The sequence below is a fragment of the Equus asinus genome, chromosome 5 (assembly GCF_041296235.1).
Source record: "Equus asinus isolate D_3611 breed Donkey chromosome 5, EquAss-T2T_v2, whole genome shotgun sequence".
Lineage (NCBI taxonomy): Eukaryota > Metazoa > Chordata > Mammalia > Perissodactyla > Equidae > Equus > Equus asinus.
The window spans coordinates 75345352-75370251 of record NC_091794.1 but is presented as its reverse complement, the minus strand read 5'-3'; the positions used below and the strand labels follow the sequence as shown (position 1 = coordinate 75370251).

Sequence of the window (24900 nt, the reverse complement as noted above, 5' to 3'; positions counted from 1 at the left end):
TCCAAAATGAAAACAGAATCCAAAAATAAAGAGCACTCAAAAAGATGAGTATACAGGCAAATACAAATATTACTATACAAAACAATATATAGACAAATATAAGTGAATATTACTATATGAATCAATATTATCAGTGTATTGTGGAATCTAAAATACATGTAGAATTAAAATGTATGGCAACAGTAATTTTAAAGGGGAAAGTGGTGTAAATGGGGTGTAAGTGTTCTAAAATTCTACCATTATCAGAAAACTAGTAAAAGAAAAAGATTAATACGTATTAGACTGTAATAAAGGATACATATATGTTATAGGGCAGCTATTAAAAGAATAATAAGCAAATATATACCCTGCAAGTTAAAAGAGGAAAAAAAATGGAATAAAAATATCTTATTGTCAAAGCAGGCAAGGAGGAGATAAAAAAACCGAACACAAACAGATCTGTCAGATGGAAAAATAGTAAGAAGATGGTATAAACCCAACAATATCAGTAATTAAACGATTACACTAAATAAAGCAAGGGAAAGAGTGAATAATACAAAATCCAACTATATACCACACATACCTTAATACAAGGACATAAAAAGGGTGAACGTACAAGGATAAAGAATACCAATCAACATTAACCAAAAGAAAGCTGGTATGGCCATAACAATGTCAGAAAAATTATATTTGAAGGCAAGAAGCTTTCTTAGAAATAAAGACATTTCACAATGATAAATAGGTCAATCAACCAGAATAAAAACGTAATCTAAACCTGTATTCACCCAATAACATAGTTTCAAAATATGCAAAGTAAAACCATAAAACGTTATCAATTGATACCCTCTGGAATAACTACAATAAAAAAACAAACAGAAAATATAATGTGTCAGCAAGGGTGTGGAGAAATAAGAACTCTCAATCCACCGATGCTGGAACACTTGGAAAAACTCTTTGGCAGTATCTTCTACAGAAGAATACACACATTCCTTATGCCCCAGCAACTCCAGTTTAGGTATATATCCAACAGGGATACATACGTATGTTCATCAGAGAACATATACAGTAATGTTGATAACAGCACTATTTAGTATCAGCCCCAAATAAAAAGCAAAATAAGCTGATAAATTATGGTACTCTTATTGTAATACTATAAAGCAGGGTTTGGCAAATGATTCTTGTGAAGGGCCAGATAGTATGTAAGCTCAGCTTTGCAAGTGACAATAGATTTTCACATATTGAGGTACATGGGGTAACTATTCGGGTTCAAAACTGACTCAGCTTGAACTAAAGAAGCCTAACTTACAGCCTATCAGACAAACATTGTACGTCTGCTTTAACCATTGAAGTAAAGAAGGCACTATCCTAAGATAAGAAAGCATACTTCCCTTCTCACGCCCTATTAGGAACACCCTACGGTAACCCTGCCCCAAATTAGTCCATTTTCCAACATTAGGGTCCTGTTGATCTGCTAATTTATAACTGAACACCTCTTTGAAACTTTGATGAATATGTATCATGGGCATGTTTAATGTATTTTCTTTGTTCCAAAAAGGTATAAGACTGTCCTGAAAACCATGCTTCTCTGGAATGCTTTCTTTCTTTCTGGAAAAGGCCTTCCTGGATGGGTAATAATCCTCAGTTTGGGTTCAACTAAAACTCACCTTATCTCTCATCTACAGAACGGCTATTCATTATTTTGTGTCAACACAGGTTACATGGTCTCTGTTGCAATTACTCATCTCTGCTCTTGTAGCTTGAGAACAAACATAGCTAACCTACAAACAAATAAATGAGCCTACCCATGTACCAATAAAAAATTATTTAAAACTTAAAAGTCTAGAATTTGCCTGTGGCCATAGTTTGCTGACTCTTGCTATATAGCAATAAAAATGAAGCACATGGATGTCAAAAACATAATGAACAGCCAAAGAGACCAGATACAAAATAATAAATATTGTATGATTCCATTTGTGAAATGTTCAAAAAACATACAAAACTAATTTATATGTTGTTAGATATTAGAATAGTGGGGAGTAGAGTGACTGAAAAGGCACCAGAGACACTTCTGGGATGTGGATAATATGTCTCAACCCAGATGCTGTCCACACATGGGTTCGCTTTGTGAATTCACTGTGCTGTACAACTGAGGATTTAAGTGTGTTATACCGAAAGGAAGCTTTTTTTTAAAGTACCTATAATAGCAGTACTAAAAAAGCCACAGAAAACACTTGCAAGAAAATTAAGCGACAAGATATTCCCATGAACTCAAAAATAGGAGGAGTTAGGAATAAACCACCAGTAGCTACAATAGACAGTTGGTAACAGCATCTCTGGAAGAGAAATCAGAGGAAAGCATTAAGGTATCTGATAAACTGAATAACCTCAAAATAACAAGAGGATTCACTCAAAACCTCAGTGGGCCAACTCAAGAACAGCAACTGAAATTGGAAGAGGCTGTCCCACATGCATAGTGATGAGTACAAACAGTATGCAGTAAATTCTGAAGGAGCTAAAGCAGTCTGGGACCCATTAAGTATCAAAACATGCCTCCCAAAATAAAACTTTACACTGAGTAAAAGCATTTGGGAGAAGAATCCAAATTGAGCAGGGAAATAAAATCAAGGAAGGAAACATTCTATATAAAAGTTGAGAAGAGAAAGAAAGCCAGGAAATCTCAGAAACTAAGCTGCCATATTTCAGAACAAGTGACAAAAACAGAAAAAAAGAGCTCTCAACCTACAAATTTAGAAAAATGAATCTAAATCATATATCCCTTCTCCAAGTTTGGGAAAAAAGAATTTCACAAAAAAATAATCATCATAAATGGATTAAATTTCATAAAAAGTTTTAAGAGAAAGAAAGACCAAATAAGGAACCCTCAAAGAAAGCACGCCAGAAAAGATGTGCTCACAAAACAGACTGAAAACGTATTAAGTTATCTACGTCCTCACAACCTGACAACTGACTCCCCAAGAGTAAGTGATCTTACAAGAGAACAAGATGGAAGCTTCAACAGCTTTTAAGATCTAGCCTTGGAAGTCACACCCTGTAATTTCCGCAATAGTGTATTGTTTACGCAGATCAGCCCTACTCGTGTATGGAGGGAGGAAACCACACAGGGGTGAGAATACTAGTAGGCAAGAATCACTGGCAGCCATCTAAGAGGTCTACTATACCCTAGGAATAAAATAAAAAAGCTGAAAGTCTTGAAAAATGATATGATTAAGAAATCAGAAAAATTTTTTTAAATGAGACGATAATCAGAAAAATCAAAAATTAAAGAAAAATAATTTGAGAAAAGAAACATAGAAGGAATGCAAAAGTGCATAAACAATCACAGGAGATAATGTCATAAGAGAAAATGATAAAAAGCAGAAAAATATCTGATTTTAAGAGAAATGAGGACATGAAAACAATTTGAGAGACAGAGAAAAATACATTATCACGTGCAAATAAGATCCAACATACGTATAACAGGAGTTCCTAAAAAAGAAAAAAGAAAAGAAATCAAAGACAAGGGGAACAGAATACTAAAAGTTACAATTCAAGAAAATGTTCACAAAAAAATTGAAAACATAATGAAAGGCACACATGGTATATGGAAAAAAATAATCCAGAATAATTAACACCAGAATGTATTCTCGTATTGTTATTGAACTCTAAAGATGAAGAAAAAAACACACACATTTGAATTTCCAGGATAAATGACCAAGTCACTTACAAGGGAAAGAAAATTGTATTTTAAGCAGATTTTGACAGTGACATTCTGTGTCAGAGACAATCAAGTAACATTCAAAGTAAAGAAAATGTAAGCCAAGAATTTTTATATGCAGCCAAACTAACTTTCTGGCATAAGGGCTACAGACAAAATGTCATTGTCATGCAACTGAGGAAATATTCATCCGTGAGCCTTTCCTTAGGTCTACTAGGGAGAGAGCTTCAGACACCAAAACGACTGGAGAAGACACTGATACAAAATGGTGAACATTGAGTGTTTACATGCAGAACTAACTCTAAACAAAGGACATAAAAGAGAGAGTATAGTATATAATGGTATATTCCCTGAAAATGTAGATGAGCACAATTGTGAAAAAGTGCAAGAGGAAAAAATGTGGAAGGCACATGTAAAAAAATTTTTAACTGTTCAGTAACCATACTTTGGTGATAGTTGGCTATTTTTGTCCTGAGAGTATTTTGTTGACAAAGGAAATGAAGACTTGGGTTACATTCCAACTTTATCATCTCTGGTGCCCCTTGAGAATTGAGACTCTTGATGTGGGAAAAAGAAGATATACAAAAGCTATAAGTAGTTAGGATAAAAACCCTGTGATCCTAATTTTGAATTGAATACATAAGGTATTTTATGGGTTTTTTTGTTTTTGTTTTTGGTGAGGAGGATTGGCCCTGAGCTAACATCTATTGCCAATCTCCCTCTTTTTTTTCTCCTCCTCAAAGCCCCAGTACATAGTCGTATATTCTAGTTGTAAGTCATTCTAGTTCTTTTTTTTTTTTTGAGGAAGATTAGCCCTGAGCTAATTGCTGCCCATCCTCCTCTTTCTGCTGAGGAAGACTGGCCCTGAGCTATGCCCATCTTCCTCTACTTTATATGTGGGATGCCTACCACAGCATGGCTTGCCAAGCGGTGCCATGTTCGTACCTGGGATCCGAACCGGTGAACCCTGGGCCACTGAAGCATAACGTGCGAACTTAACCGCTGCGCCACCAGGCCACCCTACCTAGTTCTTGTACGTGGGATGCTGCCACAGCATGGCTTGATGAGTGGTGCTAGGTCCGTGCCCAGGATCTGAACTGGCAAACCCCAGGCTGTTGAAGTGGAGTGTGCGAACTCAACCACTCGGCCACAGGGTCAGCCTCCTTATGTTTTAAAATACAACTTTGCTAGTTCTGTCCATTGAAAAGACCTAAAAAAACAACGACCAACCCTGTAGCATGAGCATCACTAGTACACAGATTTTGTTCTGAAAACATAACTTCCCAGGAAAACAAACCAGAATTTCTTAGAGAAAAGGCTGGTTTCAAATTTGGGTGAGGGAATGTGCAAGATAAGCCTAGAAGTGTTAAAGCCCACCAGGCTTACATCAAAGACGTGGAAGCCAATGTGAGGAGTTTCCCATCGGGCAAAGTGGGGCTCAGCTAAGCACCAATAAGGATAATAGCTGAAATACATCAAAACACACGAAATATATTCACATCCACGAGTCCACAATGATTTAAAAATAAATTAATTAATTAAAAAACCAATTGGTCACCTTTGTAGGATGTTAAAGGACAAAAACCTTTATTACAAAAACTGGAAAAGAAAGTAAAGGAATCATTTATTTTGTTTTTCAACTATGGATGGTGCCATTGAGTAACCAAACAGACGAAGCAAAGTTGCTCTTTTTAGAAGTATTCCAGCAAATAAATGGAGAATGGATGAAACAGTTGGAATAGTACCAGTTTTGCAACTCCTATTTAATGCATCTTGGAATTGGAATTGCTACCATGAGAGGGAGAAAGAGAGAGAGATTGAGAATATGAATGAATGAATCAGGCATTATTGCCTGCTGATGAAAGACACAGCATAACTCTTGAAAATAAAAACTGAATCTGATTAAACCTCTAGACCCCACTACCAATTTAAATGAAAGACTGCAGACAAAGGAACATGCTTAACTACCCCACAGGAATGGCATCAGCAAAACCCTGTGGGAAACTCAGCAGGACAAATGACCCAATGCTTCCAATAAACAAAATATGCAAGACAAAAATATAGTGGCAGAGTAAAAGAGAGATGGAGAATTAGCCTACAGACCAACAGAAAATTAAAAGGTAAATATAATCGTTTAAAAAAGAAAAAAATGCTCACTTGGCGGATAATATCATAACGAAAAGTAAGGAAATAATTTCTGTAACAATCAGGATACTGGACTGCTCTTATGGACGAGAGAGGATTACATGGAGGGCTACTGGGATGACTGGCGAGAGTCTATCTTCTGATGGGGTGGTGGCTAAAAGAATGCTCAGAAAAAATCATCCAGCAACATATATTTCATGCAGTTTTCTGTATTTGAGTTACATTTGTCAGGTTTAAAAGCTTAAAAATTAAAAATGACATGTTCAAAATAGTAACAATAAGACTGACACAACTTTCTACCAAAACGATACAATGATAGCTTAAAATTGCTGAAAGGAAATAACTGCCAACTTCTAATTCCACAACCAGAAGAAATATCTTCCAAAATTGAGGTAAAATAAAGAAATTTTCACACAAAAGAAAAAACAAAACAAATCAACAAACCTGGGAGAATTCATCTGTAGTAAGATCCACACTAGAGAAAACACTAGAGTATTATGACCCCCGAACTAAATAGTCATAGAGGAAGCTTGGTGCTGCAGTGTGGAATGAAGAGCCACAAACAGCAAATATGGCTACATCTAAATGAGTATCACCTACATAAAACACAAGGATGTGGGGCCAGCCCTGTGGCCTAGTGGTTAAGTTTGGCACACTCCACTATGGCAGCCTGGGTTTGGTTCCTGGGCAGGACCTACATCACTTGTCGGTGGCCATGCTGTGGTAGTGACCCACATACAAAACAGAGGAAGACTGGCACAGATGTTAGCTCAGGGTGAATCTTCCTCAAGCAAAAAGAGGAAGATTGGCAACAGCTTTTAGTTCAGGGCAAATTTTCCTCAGCAAAAAAAAAAAAAGAGAGAGAGAGAGCGAGAGAGATGTAATATCATGCTTAATAAAAACACAAGATAACAATAGTATGTTAAGTCAGGAAAGGAATAATAAAATTAACATGTTAATTTATGTTAAACTTTAATAAGAACACTTGTTTTAATCTTTAATGTAACCACCAAAAGAATAGAAAAAGAAAGTACCACAAGTTAATATGGTAGAAAAATTAAATAATAATATATACTCAATCCAAAAGAAGGCAAAATAGAAGGTAATACAGAATACAGAACAGGCAGGATAAATAATAGCAAATAGGAGATTTATACCCAAATATATCAGTAGGTACATTAAATACAAACAGACTAAATACTACAATTAAAACATGATGATTTCTACATTGTGTAAAAATGTCAATATATGCTATTAAAAAATTTCCCCTTAAATATAAACAGAAAGGTTTAAATGGTAATGATGAAAGAAGATAATCCTTACAAACCACTAACCAAATAAAGCTATTTTAGCTACAGTAATATCAAATAAAGAAGACCTAGAGAAACATTATTACTAGAAGTAAAGGTGTAAATAATACAATTCACATTTATATGCATCTAATCATGTGGCTCCAAAATATATAAAGCAAAATTGTTAGGACAAGGGAATTAGGCAAATTATAACGGGAAATTTTTAAAAATTGTTCTTTCTGTATCTGATAGAACTAGCAGAGAAGAAAAAGCAGTAAGGATAAAGAAGAACTGAACCACACTAACAAACCTGGCCTAGTTGTCAAGCACATACACTCAACAACAGATATCACATTTCTTTTTTGAAGTTCACTTGGAACCAAAAATGACCATCTAGTATGCATAAACAAAGTCTCAACAAATTTCAGAAGACTGAAAAATCAAATTTTCTCAAACCACAGTAGAATGAAGCAAAAAATAAAGAAAAGAAAAAAATAGAATCCCCCACTTAAAGAATGTTTGGAAATCTGGCAATACACTTTTAAATAACCCAAGGGTAAAAGAAAAAAATTACACTGGAAATTAGAAATGTATTTTTGTGTGTGTGTGAGGAGGATTGGCCCTGAGCTAACATCTGTTGCCAATCTTCCTCCATTTTATGTGGGACACCGCCATAGCATGGCTTGACGAGTGGTGCTAGGTCCACACCCAGAATCCGAACCTGTGAACCTCAGCCCGCTGAAGTGGAACAGACAAACTTAACCACTACGCTGCTGGCCCCTAGAAAATATTTTGAACCAAATGGTAGTGAAAATATGACACTAAAACTTACGGGATCCAGCTAATACATTGCTTAGAAGGAAATCTATAACCTTACATTCACATTATATTAGGAGAAAGCCTAAACATGAATGATGTGAATAGTCACTGAAAGTTCATAAGAGAAAGAACAGCAAATTAATTCCAAAGGAAGGAAATAATATAGAGCAAAAATTAATAATGTACGAAAAAATATACAACAGAGCCAATAAACCAAAAGTTGGTTTTTCAGGGGGGAGAAAAAGTAGTAAATCTCATAAATCCCTGACTGCAGTAAGTCAGTAAGACTGATTTCTCAGTTGCTTATAATAATCTCCATTTTATTTCCACCACAGATAAGTGATAAAAAAAAAAAGAGCACCAAACATTTATTAAACGCTTTCTACATGCCAGTGTCATTCTAAGTATGTTGCATATACCAACTCTATTAATACAAGAAACCTATGAGGAAACTGTAGCACAGAGAAGTAACTCCCCTAACGGACTGGTTCCAGACAGAGCCTTCACAAAACAGCACAGAGTCCAGTGCTGGCACATAGTAACTATTCAATAAATGTTAGCTAAATTTATTAATCGACTTCAAAATACTAAAATCTAAATTGTAATATTCCTGGAAAATCACGTATCTTTTGATTTATTCTTGATTTTATTTTTTTTTTCCTCTTTCTCCCCAAAGCCCCCCGGTACATAGTTGTATATTCTTCGTTGTGGGTCCTTCTAGTTGTGGCATGTGGGACGCTGCCTCAGCGTGGTTTGATGAGCAGTGCCATGTCCGCGCCCAGGATTCGAACCAACGAAACACTGGGCCGCCTGCAGCGGAGCGCGCAAACTTAACCACTCGGCCACGGGGCCAGCCCCTCGATTTATTCTTTCATTATATTGTCTTGGCAAAACTCAGCCCAAATTCTTACTCTTCCCTTAAGCCAATTTCTTAATGCTATCAAATCCATTTCCTTAAAGAAAAATTGATCATACACTTAGACATCTCAGTAGCTATTTTCCACAGGAAAGGTTGCCAATTAGCAGTATACGTGCTTTGCTTGGCCCACAAAATGTTTTATGTCTCTAATTTAAATTAAAGGCAACACATTTATATAAAAATCAGTACTTTTAAAAATAATTGGAAGATCTGGCAACAGTACCTGAAGTCCCTGACGGCCGCACTTCACCAGAGCTGAGAGCGCTGTGTCCTCCGGAGAGGCGACAGCCCGTCTACTGCTCACAGCACTCGATGCTCAAGTGCACCTGACTTCACGACTCCTGGACCCTGGGATGAAGTCTAACTTCTCATCCTGTTTCTCCATGATCTGGCCCAACAAGAACCGTCTGCTTTAACTGGATTATTCTTCAGAATTTCCAGAATGAGTTTTATCTAAAATTATGAACTTCTAGACAGGATAGGCTGATAGGATCAAGTCCTATTCTCTTATTTCAGCCAAAAGGCACCAGAACCTGAGGTTTAGATGTGATAGCAAAAGGACTAGGGTCTTTGTTGAAGTGATCTTTCACTTTTTCAAATAAATATGTAAATCAAAATGTTGAGTGTTTGCTCCTTTTTCAACTGGGTTTTATTTTCAACAAGAATCTTTCCTGATCACCGACTTCCATTAGCTCGTTTGAGATGGGTTTTCATTTGTTGATCGTCAAACTTCTAACAGAGTATGTTTTACTCTCCTCTGTACTAGTCGAAGATTTAAAGATTCATAAAGGACTTCTTCACTGTCCCAGAAGAGGTTGAGATTTAAATAATAAATTCTTTGTGAAATAAAAAATCCTTTTTAGACTTTTAAAAGTTCTCTGTCAAGTAAAAAAAAACCATACCTGAGGTTTATATTTAAGATGGTATGCCTTTGTCTATGGGTATCCTTCAAGTGGGACCGACACAGACTTCGGTCTGACCTGTGCTGGTTCACAATGTCAGTACACAGCTCACAATGTCCACCTCTGGTGTGTCACTGTTTATTTCTGTTTTTGAACATGTACTGTGTCCTTAGATCTCATGCTTGCATGTTTTTACGTGTCTATGCTTTCTTATTATTGGGATGATGTGTATCAGACTCTACTTTGTGTGTTTTTCTCTATAGAACGTAGTGGTTAAGAGATCAAAGACTATTAATCTGGATTCAGATCTTGGCTCCAATCATCTTAAGTAGCTATATGACCTTATACAAGTCATTTAACTTTTCTGAGCCTCAGTTCCTCATCTTTAAAATAGTACTTCTTAATAGTACTTACTTTGTAAGATTATTGTGAGGATAAAATGGAATAATACATGCATAGAGCCTGGCCTGTAGTGAACATTTAATAAAGTTATTATTTCCATGTAATCAATATCAGTTTTTCTCTGGAAGAACAATGGCATTTCCTATTTATGCTGTTTTATACTTTATCATATGCTGGGCCACACTGTTTTTTTAATGTTCCATATTCACTTTTGGTTTATTAAATACTCACTGGATTATATAAGTTCCTTATGGGCAGGAAATTTGATTTCACAGAAACATGCCCAGTGCTTTGCATAACCCCAAGGAGAGAGTATGCAGATATTTGACGAAAAATGTTCAAAATATACTATATGAATGAACATAAGCCAAAAAATATGACTAATTTCAAGAGCTTGTGTTCAGTCTGTTCTTAATGTAAACCAATTCAAGATATTGAGATTAACGCCCAGTATAAGCCAACACAAGCAACTTACTGCCTTCCATTCAAGACAGTCAGGCCAGGGACAAATATAAATTAAGACAAAAGAAGCAATGTGACGGTCCTCCACTTCTGAGTAGGAAGGAGCATTTTGTGTGTGTATGTATAGCTACACACACATAATATGTATATATATGTTTATACACGTATACATGTGTATACGCCCATATATGTATATGTATATTGTTTTTGTTTAAAGGCAATAGAAAGTTGCTTAAACAATAGTACCAGTGTTGCCAAGATTCCTGAGAGGAGGGGTAAGCTAACAGTCTGCAGCTGTTTTTTTCCTGAGGGGCATTTGTGGATTCTAAGAACAGAACAAAATGTTGAGAATCTATGCTTTGTCACAGGTCCACTGTTGGAGGACAAAGAAAGCAGCAGGGTTTTGGCAGTCTTACCAAGCTAGATGGACAAAGTCAAAAATCTGAGAGGCCAAAATCCAATGAGACAAGATGGGTGCAAAACTGAGCTGATTGTCTCCTCAAGATACTTGCAGAATGTCTGAAACTGTGCAGGGAGAAGGGACAAAAAGCTAAGCAAAAAGCCTCTGAAAAGCTGAAAGATTTTCTGCTGTCTCACTTGAGAAGATAAGAATTAGGGGGCCTGTAACTACATCGACTCTCAGTTAAAAGCCCTAAGGGCTGAAGTTAAGCACTCAATGGTTTAACTTTATTTTTGAGTATTTAGAGTCAGAGAAAGCTGTAAAGATAAAGAGTTTCTGTATACAGGAACTTCACCCTCCACTCAGGTTCTCTTAATGTTAACATCTTATATAACCACGGTACATTTTGCAAAACTAAGAAATTTAACATTGGTACAATACTATTATCTAAACTGCAGACTTTATTTGGATTTCACCAGTTTTTCCAATACTACTTCTGTTCTAGGATCCAATACAGGATATATCAAATTTCATTTAGTCCTCATTCCTCCTTAGTCTCCTCTGATTTGACAAGTTCCTGTCCTTCCTGTTTCTTCTGACCTTGACAGTTTGGAAGAGTACTGGGCAGGTATTTTGTAGAAAGTTTCTCAATTTGGTTTTGTCTGATGTATTCTCATGTTCAGACTAAGGTTATAGGTTTGGGGAACAACATCACAGAGAAGTGCCCTTCACATCCCCTGATATCAAGGGTTATACGACATCAACATGAGCGTCCCTAGTGATGTCAACCTTGATCTCTGGAAGGTAGTCTCCGCCAAATTCCTTCATCTAAGTTACTTTTTCGCCTTTCCACGCTCTATTCATTAGACGCAAATCACCAAATCCAGCCCACACTCAAAGGGAGAGGAATTAAGCTCTACCTCCTGGCGGGGCAATATCCACAATTATTATTTAGAATTCTTCTGTAAGAAAGGTTTGTCCCTTGTCACCTTTAGTCATTCATTGTTTCACTCATATCTGTACGGACTCATGGATATTTATTTTATTATTTGGGTTATAATCCAATACTAATCGTATTTATTTTGCTGCTCAAATTATTCCAGAAATGGCCATTGGGGGTTCATTTAGGTTGGCTCCTGTGTCCTTTGGATATGCCCCTATTCCCCTCACCCCCGTTTATGGACAATTCCTCACCCTCCTCACTATAAGATGTTCCATGCTAACCTTGTGTTTTCCCTGCCCCACCCCTAGAACCAGCCATTGCTCCAAGAGCCCTCGTAACTTTTATTGAACATAGGTATTTAGAAATATGTAATGGGTATTAGATCTGGGATCTGGGAGCTGGGTGTGCTTATTGCTATTGGGTTTTGCTCCTTGAGGTCCTTTTGGAGGACAAAGATAGGAAATGTGTGCAAACTAACTCATGTATACACATATCTATATTTCTGAATCAATCTATCTGTACATATATTAAAATAAACATGAATTAAAATTATATTAGACTGTAATCCAACATCACAGGGTTTATTCTAGACTTTATCCACCTTGCAACTTCTTTTTCTAACAATGAGAAACTGGCTGTCTTTATCCATAATTTATTTACTTATTTGTCCAGCTCTTATATACACATTTAGTATTTTCAGAATTGCTAATCCATATCCTTGTATGAAACACATTTCTCTGCTACAGCAGGGGTTGGCAAACTACAGCTCCCAGGGTAATTCTGGCCCCTTGCCTGTTTTATATGGCCTGATAGTTAAGAGCAATTTTCACATTTTTAAATGACTGGGGGGAAAAAGATGAAGAATATTTCATGAAAATTCACGTGAAAATTACATGGAATTCATGTGCACATGGGTAAAGTTCGATTGGAGCACAATGCTCATTTGTGCACATATTGTCTATGACTACTTTTGTGCTATATCAGCAGAGCTGAGTAATTGTGACAGGCACCCTATGGCACAAAAAAACAAAAATATTTACTATCTGCCTCTTTCCAGGGAAAAAGTTTGCTAATCCCTGAACAAGAGAACCGTGATTATGTAGTTCTTTTTGTCTTTACCCTTACAGTATCCAACCAAAATACCATATTCTAAAGTTATATACATAAGCTAATTTAAAGATATGTCTTACATTTTTAATACTGCTAGATTCATTTATTATAATCTGCATTAAGTACTTAGAAGACCCAACATCATCTTGATATTTTTTCTTTTAATTTTCATATAGTAAAGTTAACTCTCCCTGAAGTACATTTCTAGGAGTTTAGACAAATGCATAAAGTCATATATCAACCACTCCAGTATCCCAATCAGCTCCATCACGCTAAAAATTCCCCTGTGAGGCTGTTCTCTTTGTAGTCAACTGCTTCTGCATCCCCTAAGCTTTGCTATTTTAACAATGTCCTATAAATAAAATCATACAATAGGTAGCTTTGGGGATCTGGCTTCTTTCATTTAGCAAACTGAATTTCAGATTCATCATGTTGTAGCATGAATTAATAGCTCATTCTTATTGCTGAATTACATTCCACTAAATGTCTGTACCACAGTTTGTTCACCCTTAACCACTGAAAAGCATCTTGGTTGCTTCCAGTTTTTGATGATGATGAATAAAGTGTCTATAAATATTCAAGTACAGGTATTTGTGTGAACATGTGTTTTCAGTTCACTTGGGTAAATACCTAAGAGTAGGATTGCTGAGTTGTATGATAAGTGTATGTTTAACCGTATACAAAACTGTCAAACTGTCTTCAAAAGTGGCTGTACCATTGGGTACTCCCACCAGCACTGAATGAGAATTCTTGTTGCTCCATATTCTTGACACCATTTGCAACTTAATTTTTTTGGGGGGAGGGGGTATTTTTGTTTAACAATTCTAATAGGTAGTTAGTGGTATCTCACTGTGGTTTTAATTTGCATTTCTATAATGACTACTGAGCATCTTGTCATACATTTATTGGGTGAAATCTCTGTTCAGATCTTTTTGCCCATTTGTAATTGGGTTATTTATTTTCTATTGTTGAGATTGGAAGGGTTTTTTTTTTTCAGTTCTGGATATAAGTCCTTATCATATACGTGATTTGCAAATATTTTCATCCAGACTGTGGCTTGTCTTTTTATTCTCTTAATAGTGTCTTTCACAGAGCAAAAGTTTTTAATTTAATGAAGTTTAATTTATCAATTTTTTTCTTTTATGGATTGTGTGTTTGGTGTCACATATAAAGTTATTTCTAATTATAAATGAAATGGATTTTATACTATGTTTTAGGTCTATGATCTATTTTGAATTATGTGTCAAGGAGGGTTTTGTTTTGTTTTGTTTTATCTAGAACCATGTGTTGAAAGATAAAAAATAAACATCAAGATATATATCAGATACAGTCCAAAGGTCTTAAATAAGTGTAATTGAAAGTTCCAGAGAGAAAGCAAAGAGATATTGGGGCAGAAGCAATGTTTAAAGACAGAATCACTACGGGTTTTCCAAAACTGATGAAAGATATCAACCTAAAAATTTAAGAAGCTCAGTAAACTTAACATAGAATTAATTAAAAAAACCCCTACATTTAGGTATATTATATTATAGTAATATTACTAAAGACAAAATTGAAGAGCAAATCTTACATGCAACAGAGGAGGGAAACCCCACATTACTTCAAAGGAATAACAGTTGACTTTTCAACAGACACAAAAGTCAGAAGACAATGGAATGGCTTCTTTAAAATGCCAAAGGAAATAATCAGTAACCTAGAGTTTTATATCTGGTAAAACCATCCTACATAAAAGTAAAACTAAGATGTTTTCAAACAAACAAAATCAGAATTCAAAGCGAGGAGAATGACATAAAAAGTATTAAAGAGAGTTTTTCAGGCAGAAGGAAAATGACTATAGAATCCAGATGGGAACATAAAATCGCAGGAAAGAATGAAGAATAATAGAAAGCACAAACATGTGATTAAAATGAATAAACATTACTATACAAACAAAATTAATTCTTGTGTTTCATATTTGTAGAATTAAAATGCATGATAATAGATATGCAAAAAAGGCAGGTTAAAAAGAGTTAAATGTTTTTAGGTCCCAATATTATTAGGGAGGTCAACAAAGAAATAATTTGCCATGTATGCATGTCAAAATCTCTGGGGAAATCAACAACAGAATAGTAAAAAAATGAATAACAAATTAATAAAAAGGAAATGGATTATAAAAAATACCTATTAATCCAAACAAAAGCTGCATCAATCTACATAAAAATTCTAGATTATCATTCTTGGAAAAAACCTCATGTGCTACTCAAAAGATATACACTTTAGGTATAATGATAAGAAACAAAGGACAGAAAAATATACACCATGTATACACTAGCCAAAAGAAAGCCACTATAACTATATATACTAATATCAGACAAAACATACTGTAAAACAAAGAATATTACTAGAGATAGAGACATTTCAAAATAAAAGGTTTATATCATAGTCTGCAATCTGTATCCAAACAAGGATATAGCTTCAAAACATATAAAATAAAGTTAACAGAACTAGGAAGAAATAGACATGTCCACAATCTTTCTTGAAATTTGATACCTACCACCACTATACAGAGAAAAATAATTCCAACTAGATCATATATTTAAATATGACAGAAAAGAAAAAGCCTTTAGAAGAAAACATAGGAAAAACTCTTGAAGAAGACAAAAATTCTAAAACTGCTAATCAAAAAAGTAAAAATGATAAATTAGATTTATTACACTTAAGAACAACTTGAAGAACAAAAGACCCTGAATAGACAAAGCCATCCTGAGAACAAAGAACGAAGCTGGAGGCATCACACGCCCTGACTTCAAAATATCGTACAAAGCCATAGCAACCAAAACAGCAAGGTACTGGCACAAAAATGGACACACAGATCAATGGAACAGAATTGAGGGCTCAGAAATAAACCCTCACATCTATGGACAACTAATTTTTGACAAAGGAGCCAAGAACATACAATGGAGAAAGGAAAGTCTCTTCAATAAATGCTGTTGGGAAAACTGGACAGCCACATGCAAAAGAATGAAAGTAGACCAGTATCTTATACCATATACAAAAATTAACAAAAAATGGATTAAAGACTTGAAAGTAAGACCTGAAATCATAAAACTCGTAGAAGAAAACATATGCAGTATGCTTTTTGACATTGGTCTTAGCAGTATCTTTCTGAATACCATGTTTCCTCAGGCAAGGGAAACAAAAAATAAACAAGTGGGACCAAAGCAAGCTAAAAAGCTTCTGTACAGCAAAGGAAACCATCAACAAAACAAAAAGACAACCCACCACTGGGAGAAAATATTTGCAAATCATATATCCAACAAAGGGTTAAATTCCAAAATACATAAAGAATTCATACAACTCAACAACAAAAAAACAAACTACTCTACCAAAAAATGGGTAGACAAGGCCTGCCCAGTGGCATGGCAGTTAAGTTTACATGCTCCACTTTGGTAACCTGGGGTTTATAGGTTTGGATCTGGAGTTTGGACTCGCACCACTTATCAAACCATGCTGTGGCAAGCATCCCACATACAAAATAGAGGAAGATGGGGACAGATGTTAGCTCAGGCCAATCTTCCTCAGCAAAGAGAGGAGGATTGGCAGTGGATGTTAGCTCAGGGCTTATCTTCCTCAAAAAAAAAGAAAAGTGCAGAGGATATTAACAGATCTTTTTCCAAAGAAGATACACAGATGGCCAACAGGCACATAAAAAGATGTTCAACATCACTAATTATTAGGGAAATGCAAATCAAAATTACAAGGAGATATCACCTCATGCCCATCAGAAGGGCAAGAAATTAAAAAAGCAAGAAATAAGAGTTGGAGAGGATGTGGAGAAAAGGAAACCCTCATACACCGCTGGTGGGAATGTAAACTGGTGCAGCCACTATGGAAAATAGTATGGAGATTCCTCCAAAAATTAAAAATAGAAATACCATATGATCCAGCTATTCCACTTCTGGGTATTTATCGAAAGAACATGAAAACACTAATTTAAAAAGATACATGCACCTCTATGTTCACAGCAGCATTATACACAATAGCCAAGACTTGGAAGCAAACTAAGTGCCCATCAACAGATGATTGGATAAAAAAGATGTGGTGTGTATATATATACACACGCACATAGTCATATATAAAAGCCATAAAGAGATGAAATCTTGCCATTTGCAACAACATGGATGGACCTTGAGCGTATTATGCTAAGCAAAATAAGCCAGATTGAGAAAGACAAATACCATATGATTTCACTCATAGATGGAAGATAAACAAACAAACACAGATACAGAGAACAGATTGGTGGTTACCAGAAGGGAAGGGGGTGAGGGTTGAGTGAAAGGAATAAAGGGGAACATGTGTACAGTGACTGACGGCAACACCTGAAATATATAACGTTATAAACCAACGTTACCTTAATAAAAAAAATCTTAAAAATAAAAAAAGAACTTTTCATTAAAAGATACCATTAAGAGAATGAATTTATCCAAAGAGCCTGAAGTCAGCAATCCCAAAAGTCCTGTGCACCCCAATGTTTATTGCAGCACTGTTTATAATAGCCAAGACGTGGAAGCAACCTAAGTGCCCATCAACAGACGAATGGATAAAGAAGATGTGGTACATATATACAATGGAATACTACTCAGCTGCAAAACAGAACAAAATCATTCCATTTGCAATAACAGGGATGGACCTTGAGGGAATTATGCTAAGTGAAATAAGCCAGCGAGAGAAAGATAATCTGTGTATGACTCCACTCATATGAGGAATTTAAAACTATGGACCAAGAACAGTTTAGTGGCTACCAGGGGAAAGGTGGGGTGGGGGGTGGGCACAAAGGGTGAAGTGGTGCACCTACAACATGACTGATAAACATTAACGTACAATTGAAATTTCACAAGATTGTAACCTATCAATAACTCAATAAAAAAAAAAAGATACCATTAAGAGAATGAAAAGGCAAGAGACAGAGTGGGAAGAGAAAATTGCAAAACATATATCTGACTAAGAACTCATATCAAGAATCTATATGGAACTCCTAACAAATCAAAAAAGAAAGGGAGAAAACGCAGTACAAAAATGGGCAAATGACTTGAATGCTCACAAAAGAAGATATTCAAATAGCCAATAAACATATTTACTAAAGCTCAGGAAACTAAATTAAAACCATTATGTGATAAACTACTTTTTACCTATCAAATTGCCAAAATGAAAATATATACAAGCACACACACACACAACCTATCAACCAGTAGTGAGGATGTGGAACAAGTAGAACTCACACACGCTGGTAGTGGGAGTGTAACCTGTTAAAAATCACTTGGAAAATTCTTTGGCAGTGTCTACCAAAACTGAATGGACATACACTCTATGACTGAGCAATTCCAGTGGTAGCTACATATCCAGATACAATTTATACAATGTTACCCAAGGATAGCACAAGCTGCTGATAGCAGCTCTATGAAGACCCAAACCAGAAACAACCCACATGTCCATCAACAGAGGAATGAATAAATCATCGGCCGTATTTTCACACAATGAAATACCGTACAGCACAAGAGTGAAGAACTATATAACAAGATGTCTGTATGACAAAAATGTCTGAAATGCAAAAATAAAGTGAAACAGGTAAAAAAAAAAAAAAGGAATAGACACTGTAGAATGTCATTTATAAGACGATCAACACACGCAATCCTAATCTTGCTATGAGAAGTTAGGATAATGTTTACCCTTAGAGGGCGGAAAAAGGAGAGACCAATGCAGAGCTGATAATGTTTTGTTTCTTGATCTGGTAGATAATTTACATGAATCTGTTGATTTTATTATAAATCATGAAGCTATTACTTATGATATGTGCATTTCTATATGTATATTCTGCTTTAGAAACAAGTTTAATTTAAAAACAGTATGTATATAGAAACTTAAAATGGTACAAACTGATGCCCATGTCACATAATCCAGTTACAATCCCCAGGACCAAGTTTAGTGCCCAACATGACTCATGATAAATAATTGTTTTTAAACTAACTACTAACACAAGATATCAAACACAAAGAGAATATCCTGTAATTATTTCCGAGCTGTCATTCATGTATATGTTTATTTGCCTTATATAAAAAAATATGCTCATGTTGATGTTCTCTAATATTAAACCTGATAAACCTGACCTGCTCCTTTCCTTTTTAAAATATTTAATTAACATAAAAATCAGCTGGGAAGCTGCTCCAAAATACATATTTCTCAACCCCTCTCTCATTTTACCATTTAGAATCAAATCCTATTTGCAGAAAATAGAATTGCTTTATACTGGGCCACAAAACAAGAGTTCCCATATTTCGAAGGCTGTGAAAAAATTATCATAAAGTCATTACTTACTGACTCTTTCTGAGATTATCACTAACATTGTGTATAGTTCAGAAGATCTGTGGCAAGCATTTTGCATAATGACTCAGATCGGGCAGGAAGTTAGATATGTTGCCTTTAGCAAAACCATTGACTTCCATCAAATGAAGGTTGTATCTTTTCCTTCCCAGCGATTAAATATTGCAAGCTTTAAGCATCTTGGGTGGTTTTCCATCCCAATTATAAAAAGCCTTCAAGAGAAAGTTTTAGAAACTAACATATAAATGTCTTTGATGAGCCTGATGTGATTTCAAGACATTTTTTACCCGGTCATGGATCTCATCGCAGTTTGAAGGTGAACACCAATCAGAATGGAATCTGTAGGCATAAAAAACAAAGATGACTTGTAGCCAGAGGGAGAGAAAAATAAATCTTTCCAAATGCCAGACAGAAAGTCATTTTTTCCTTATTCCTATGTGACAACATATAAAGATTATAATAACATATTTTCTTCCTCTGACCAAGGACGAGCGGCAGATCCGGAATCAGGCGCCGCTTCTCAGCTGCAGAATTAAGTCCTGACGATAAGGAAACAGTCATAATAACAGAGTTTGACGTGCTTTGGGGAGAGCAAACATATATATCTGACCGTTTTAATTTCCACACATAATTCTTTAGAGCTTTATCTCTAAATAAAGATGTAGATTTTCATACCAGAACAGTATTTCATGCATAGCACCTTTAAAATTAGTTCTTCTTTTCCAGTAATTTAATCATACTCTCAAACTATGTGGAAGAAATTCCTTTCTGCATACAGAAAAATAAAACTAATTTTATCTAACAAACTGTTTATACTAGACGAAAATATTATTTAGAATCCAACAACATTCTTATTCCTTCAGAACACAGGGGAACAGAAAAATGGAATGATCCTGTCCCAGCACAGACGATGGCACTTGTCTAGTCCCAGCTAAGAGAAAGTGTATTAAGTGTATTTAAAAAAATACAAATATTGAAAAATAGGAAAGAAAAATATGACTTAAGAGTCTGAGTGCTGGAATTAAAGACGTCAAAGAAGAAATAAACCTACCATTCCTCTTCTTTAGGCCCTTCCCAAACTCAAAACTGGCATTAGTATAATTAGGCTACTCTATTTGCTTTATACAAGTAATAATGAAAATTTCCAGATCCATCTGATTATAATGCATCTATATGAAGTGTTCGTGAAAATTCCTTTATAAAGGAATGAGTACTAAAATGCTAATAGGTTGCTTAAAAGTTTGCCTTTTTATCTCCCAGTTTGTTCTTACAAAGTTACAATATTACGTTTACAGAAAGTATTAACTATTAACAGGATAAATGATTTACATAATCTGTTTTAAAGAATGCAATTAATTAATAATGGATGATCAACTATATCTAAATTTTAATCTCCTGCATTGGCAAAAGGAAGAGTTATTGCATCCATGCAAATATACTGGCAGACTTTGTTATTTGCTACATATGTAACACATCTTGAAAATCTGAGATCCAAATAGGCAGCTTCAAGGGGATCTCTTCAATAATACTACACAAAGATCCACTAGTCTGTGCTGTGGTCTAAGAAATGACTGCCAAGCCCTCGAATTCCATTTATAAAAATCGAAACCTTAAGCATGATTAAAAGCATATCAGCTCCTTTTTAATGAGATTTGCAGTATTTCTTAGTGTGATTTTAGTAATAACTCTGCAGGCTAATAGAAATTATGTCATAATATTAATTTTTATACTTTGAGGAGAAAACTGCTTCTGAAATCTAACACATAATCAAAATTGAAACCATTTTATAGTGTACTGACTCTACTGGAGGTATGTTTTAAATGAGCTTAAAGCAAAAAGCACCTTCACTATAAAAAGAAATTCATTTGCTTAGAGTCACTGATAAAGTTTTCAAAAGTCTGTTTATTCATATACATGATTAAGGAGTCAGCATTTTACAGCAATCTTAGAGGAAAATATTTAATTTTAATGAATATTTACCCAGATAAACTATACCTGTATGTTCTCTCATACTCCCAATTTTGCCTGGGATTTACAATCTACATTTACATCGGTTTAAATTGTTTATGGATTCCAATAGATTATATAAACACCCTGTAAGCATATTCCTCAGTGACCTAAAAAGCCAGATCAGAGAATGTCTTATACTTAAGGATGCGGTACTGAGTGTACTAAAAAGAACAAAATATTTTTGTTCCTAGCAATACATCTTAAAGACATTTTATTTTCCTTTATAGATGAAATTGAGATCTTTTTTAGAAAATACACTCAAAGTAGAGGTGTTCTATCTTAGTGAAAGTAAAAAAGTTTATTTACCCTAGAGAGTACTCCAATGAAACTTTATTTATTTAGATAAATTCAAAACTAAATTGCCATTATATTCTTTTAGTTTAAAAAATATCTCTACCTTCCTCAACTCATAGGTAAAATAGATAATGTTTAATATTTAGAATCACTCATTTCCTTCTAGCAAAGAACTTAGCCACGTCTACCATCCAGCATCAAAATAACCGTGTAAATGCCACTATCTACTCTAAGCCATCCCCTTTATGAAAAAGGGACAGGTGACTTAGCTATCCTCAATGAAGAATTTTTGAAGATAGGCTCAATGAAGAATTTATCAACCTGCAAAGGGACAAGCCTCAAAAGCTGGGAGAAAATTATACACAAGGGAAAAATAACACAAGACTAAAACTGATATAGTACTATAGTGGTAGACAAGTGCAGAGTTCTGCAAAATATGCGAAAAGGTAAAAAAATGAAACAACACTTATAAAAACATATTTCAAGGAGATACAGGTAAAAAAATTCTTGAAAACCTACCAATATGGCAAAGAACCTAATCAACCAAACCACAAGTCCTTAATTCTAAAAGCAGGTAAAAAGAGGGCAGCACCAACTATGTGTCTGAACATGTGAGCAGACAGGGAGATCAGAGAAAGTCCCCTGATACTGAGATGCAAGACCAGACTTCAGCAGAAAAGCTTCTCAAGAGCTTCTCCTGAACTTTTGAAGCCTAAAGATGCATAGATATATATCTCCCTCTATAAATATATAGATACATCTTTTTATCTATCCATCCATCTATCTGAACTTGGGGATCCCAATAGGCATGATTCTAATCAACTTGAAGCAACATTCATCAAAACTCCCTATCTCAGCATTAGGGCCTCCAGCATACCTCCATCTAGGCATCTGGAATGCTTAGAGCTGATGAGGAAACAGACAAACCTATCTGGCACAAGAGGGATGTTTTAATACAGCCGCCAAATTGACACACCCTTATTTGAATCATCAGTTTTGAGATGAACTTTTGAGAGACTCTCCACAGTTAATTTACACTTTGTCAAGCATGATGGCCCTAATATTCCGTAGGAATTTAGTGTGCTACTTCAGCTTTCTGATACCACCAGTAGAGAGAGGTTTTATTTCCATGTTGTTGATGGTATATCTCTTAGGTTTTCAAATTTCTATAACATGTTTTTAAAACCCAGGGTTGTTATTTTATGTCTTTTTTTAAATTTATGACAACTTTTATTTTCTATGTTACTAACCACTTGTGAGAGAAGTAAGGAATGTCCAACTTGGATTCAACAACAACAAAAACAGATGAACAGGAATTATATCTTTCATATTCAAATTATAACAAGTATCTAATTTTGGTTGCCAAAGTATTTTTAGAGGGAGAGCTGGAATCTATACATGATTAAGATTCTCTTGGGGAGTTGAGGGGAGGCTATGTGAGCAAACTAGATACCATTCACCAACAATAACAGCAGCATCATTATCACTAAAAGGAAAATATAACTTATGCTTGTTCTTTTCTTTGCTGAGGAAGATTCTCCTTGAGCTGACATTTGTTGCCAGTCTTCCTCTACTTTTCGTATGTGAGCCACTGCCACAGTATGGCTGCTGCTGAGTGGTGTAGGTCTGTGCCCGGGAACCAAACCCAGGCCACTGAAGCGGAGTGTGCCAAAACTCAACCACTAGGCCACCGGGACTGGTCCTAACCTATGCTATTATTCTACAGAAGCCATGCCTATAATAGTAAATCTCTATGGATCTACTAAAAACAATCACATATATCACATATTCTATTTTTCACTTTTATGAACAACAGTATTCAATTAAGGTTAAAGTGACCCTATTCAACAAACTCACTAATAGTTAATAAACTCACTTCAAGAGAACTAGGCTGGGAGGAGTATCTAACACTGTGGAACAATGCCATATGTCCTAAACAAAAACAAGTAAGCCTCTTAAAATCAAATTATCCTTTTACAAATAATCATTTCACATACATATTTGCTGCTTTTTCTTTTCTAATGATTATTATTCAAAAATATTAGCACAGACATGAGACTAAGCATTACCTTTCCCTGAGAGAAGCTCGGTTTAGCACAGGGCTTGGAGAATGCTTGGGCATTGTTGAGGGTGCTGAATGGACTAGTAAGGTCCTCGCCGAATGCTGGGGCTTGCCACACGACCTCGAGCTCAAATACTCATCACATCTTTCCAGAGGGTCGTCGAAGTCTCTCCCATGGGAGGTCCTGATAACCTGTTTAAAAAATTACATATGGATAAACATAATATATACATTAAGACTATACACCCCCACACATACCCCTTTGGAAAAGTAAAGAAACCAAGTATGATACCACAGCTATATTTGAAAATAAATTTCAGAACGTAGCAGTCATTATTACCACTCCATGATTAACCATTAAATACATCTGGATTGTTCCTTCCACATGTCTAAAATTCATAAAATTTTTATCAATTCTAAAGGCTTTTGAGTAGGGGTGGGGTAAAGGTAGGGGTGTACATGTACAACAAAGGACAAATACACATAAACTAACGACAGCCTAGTCTAACGATGAGGACAAACAAAATGGAATTCCAGCCCCAATATTCATTCATTGCTTCATATGTTCTGGGGACAAATAAATAAATCAGGATAGACAAATTAATAAATTTCTTCCCTTGTGGAACTTACATTCTAGTAAAATACACATTTTAGTAAGGAAAGAGAGGTTTAAAAACACACACACACCCCAAGATAAACAGGTAAAATATATAGTATGTCAAAGAATGATAAATACCATGGGGAGAAAACAAGGCAGGAAAAGAGAAGAGAAGTGCTGAACAGGTAGGGTGGGAAGGGTATATAGGGAGGAGCTGTAATTTGAAATGGGATAGTCCATGGGGACCTCACAGGGAAGAGAATGTCTTAGTAAAGAAAGACCTAAGGAGTAAAGGCCTGAAGACCTTAGTAAAGACCACATGACCTAAGTCATGGGACATCTGTGGGAAGAGCATTCTAGAAAGAGAAAAGAATAAACGCAAAGATCCTGTGGGGTGGGTGGAGGGCATGCCTTATATATCAGAAATAGCAAGAAAGCCAGTAGGGCTGGACTGAATAGTAGGAGATAAGGTCAAAAAGGTAGATTTTAAG

General features: G+C 35.4%; 1 protein-coding gene across 3 annotated transcripts in view; it reads right to left on the bottom strand.

The window, feature by feature from the left end:
* SPATA6 (spermatogenesis associated 6) overlaps positions 1–24900 on the bottom strand; it is a 123574-nt gene that overhangs the window by 21855 nt on the left and 76819 nt on the right. For 2 of the 3 annotated variants that reach the window (XM_044770748.2, XM_070509981.1), the window contains 2 exons: positions 23819–24003; positions 19685–19784 (listed from right to left, as the gene is read on the bottom strand). In XM_044770748.2, coding sequence (XP_044626683.2) covers positions 19685–19784; positions 23819–24003 — 285 coding nt within the window. The remainder of the gene's footprint in view (positions 1–19684; positions 19785–23818; positions 24004–24900) is intronic. The other variant, XM_014845249.3, reaches the window with a different exon arrangement.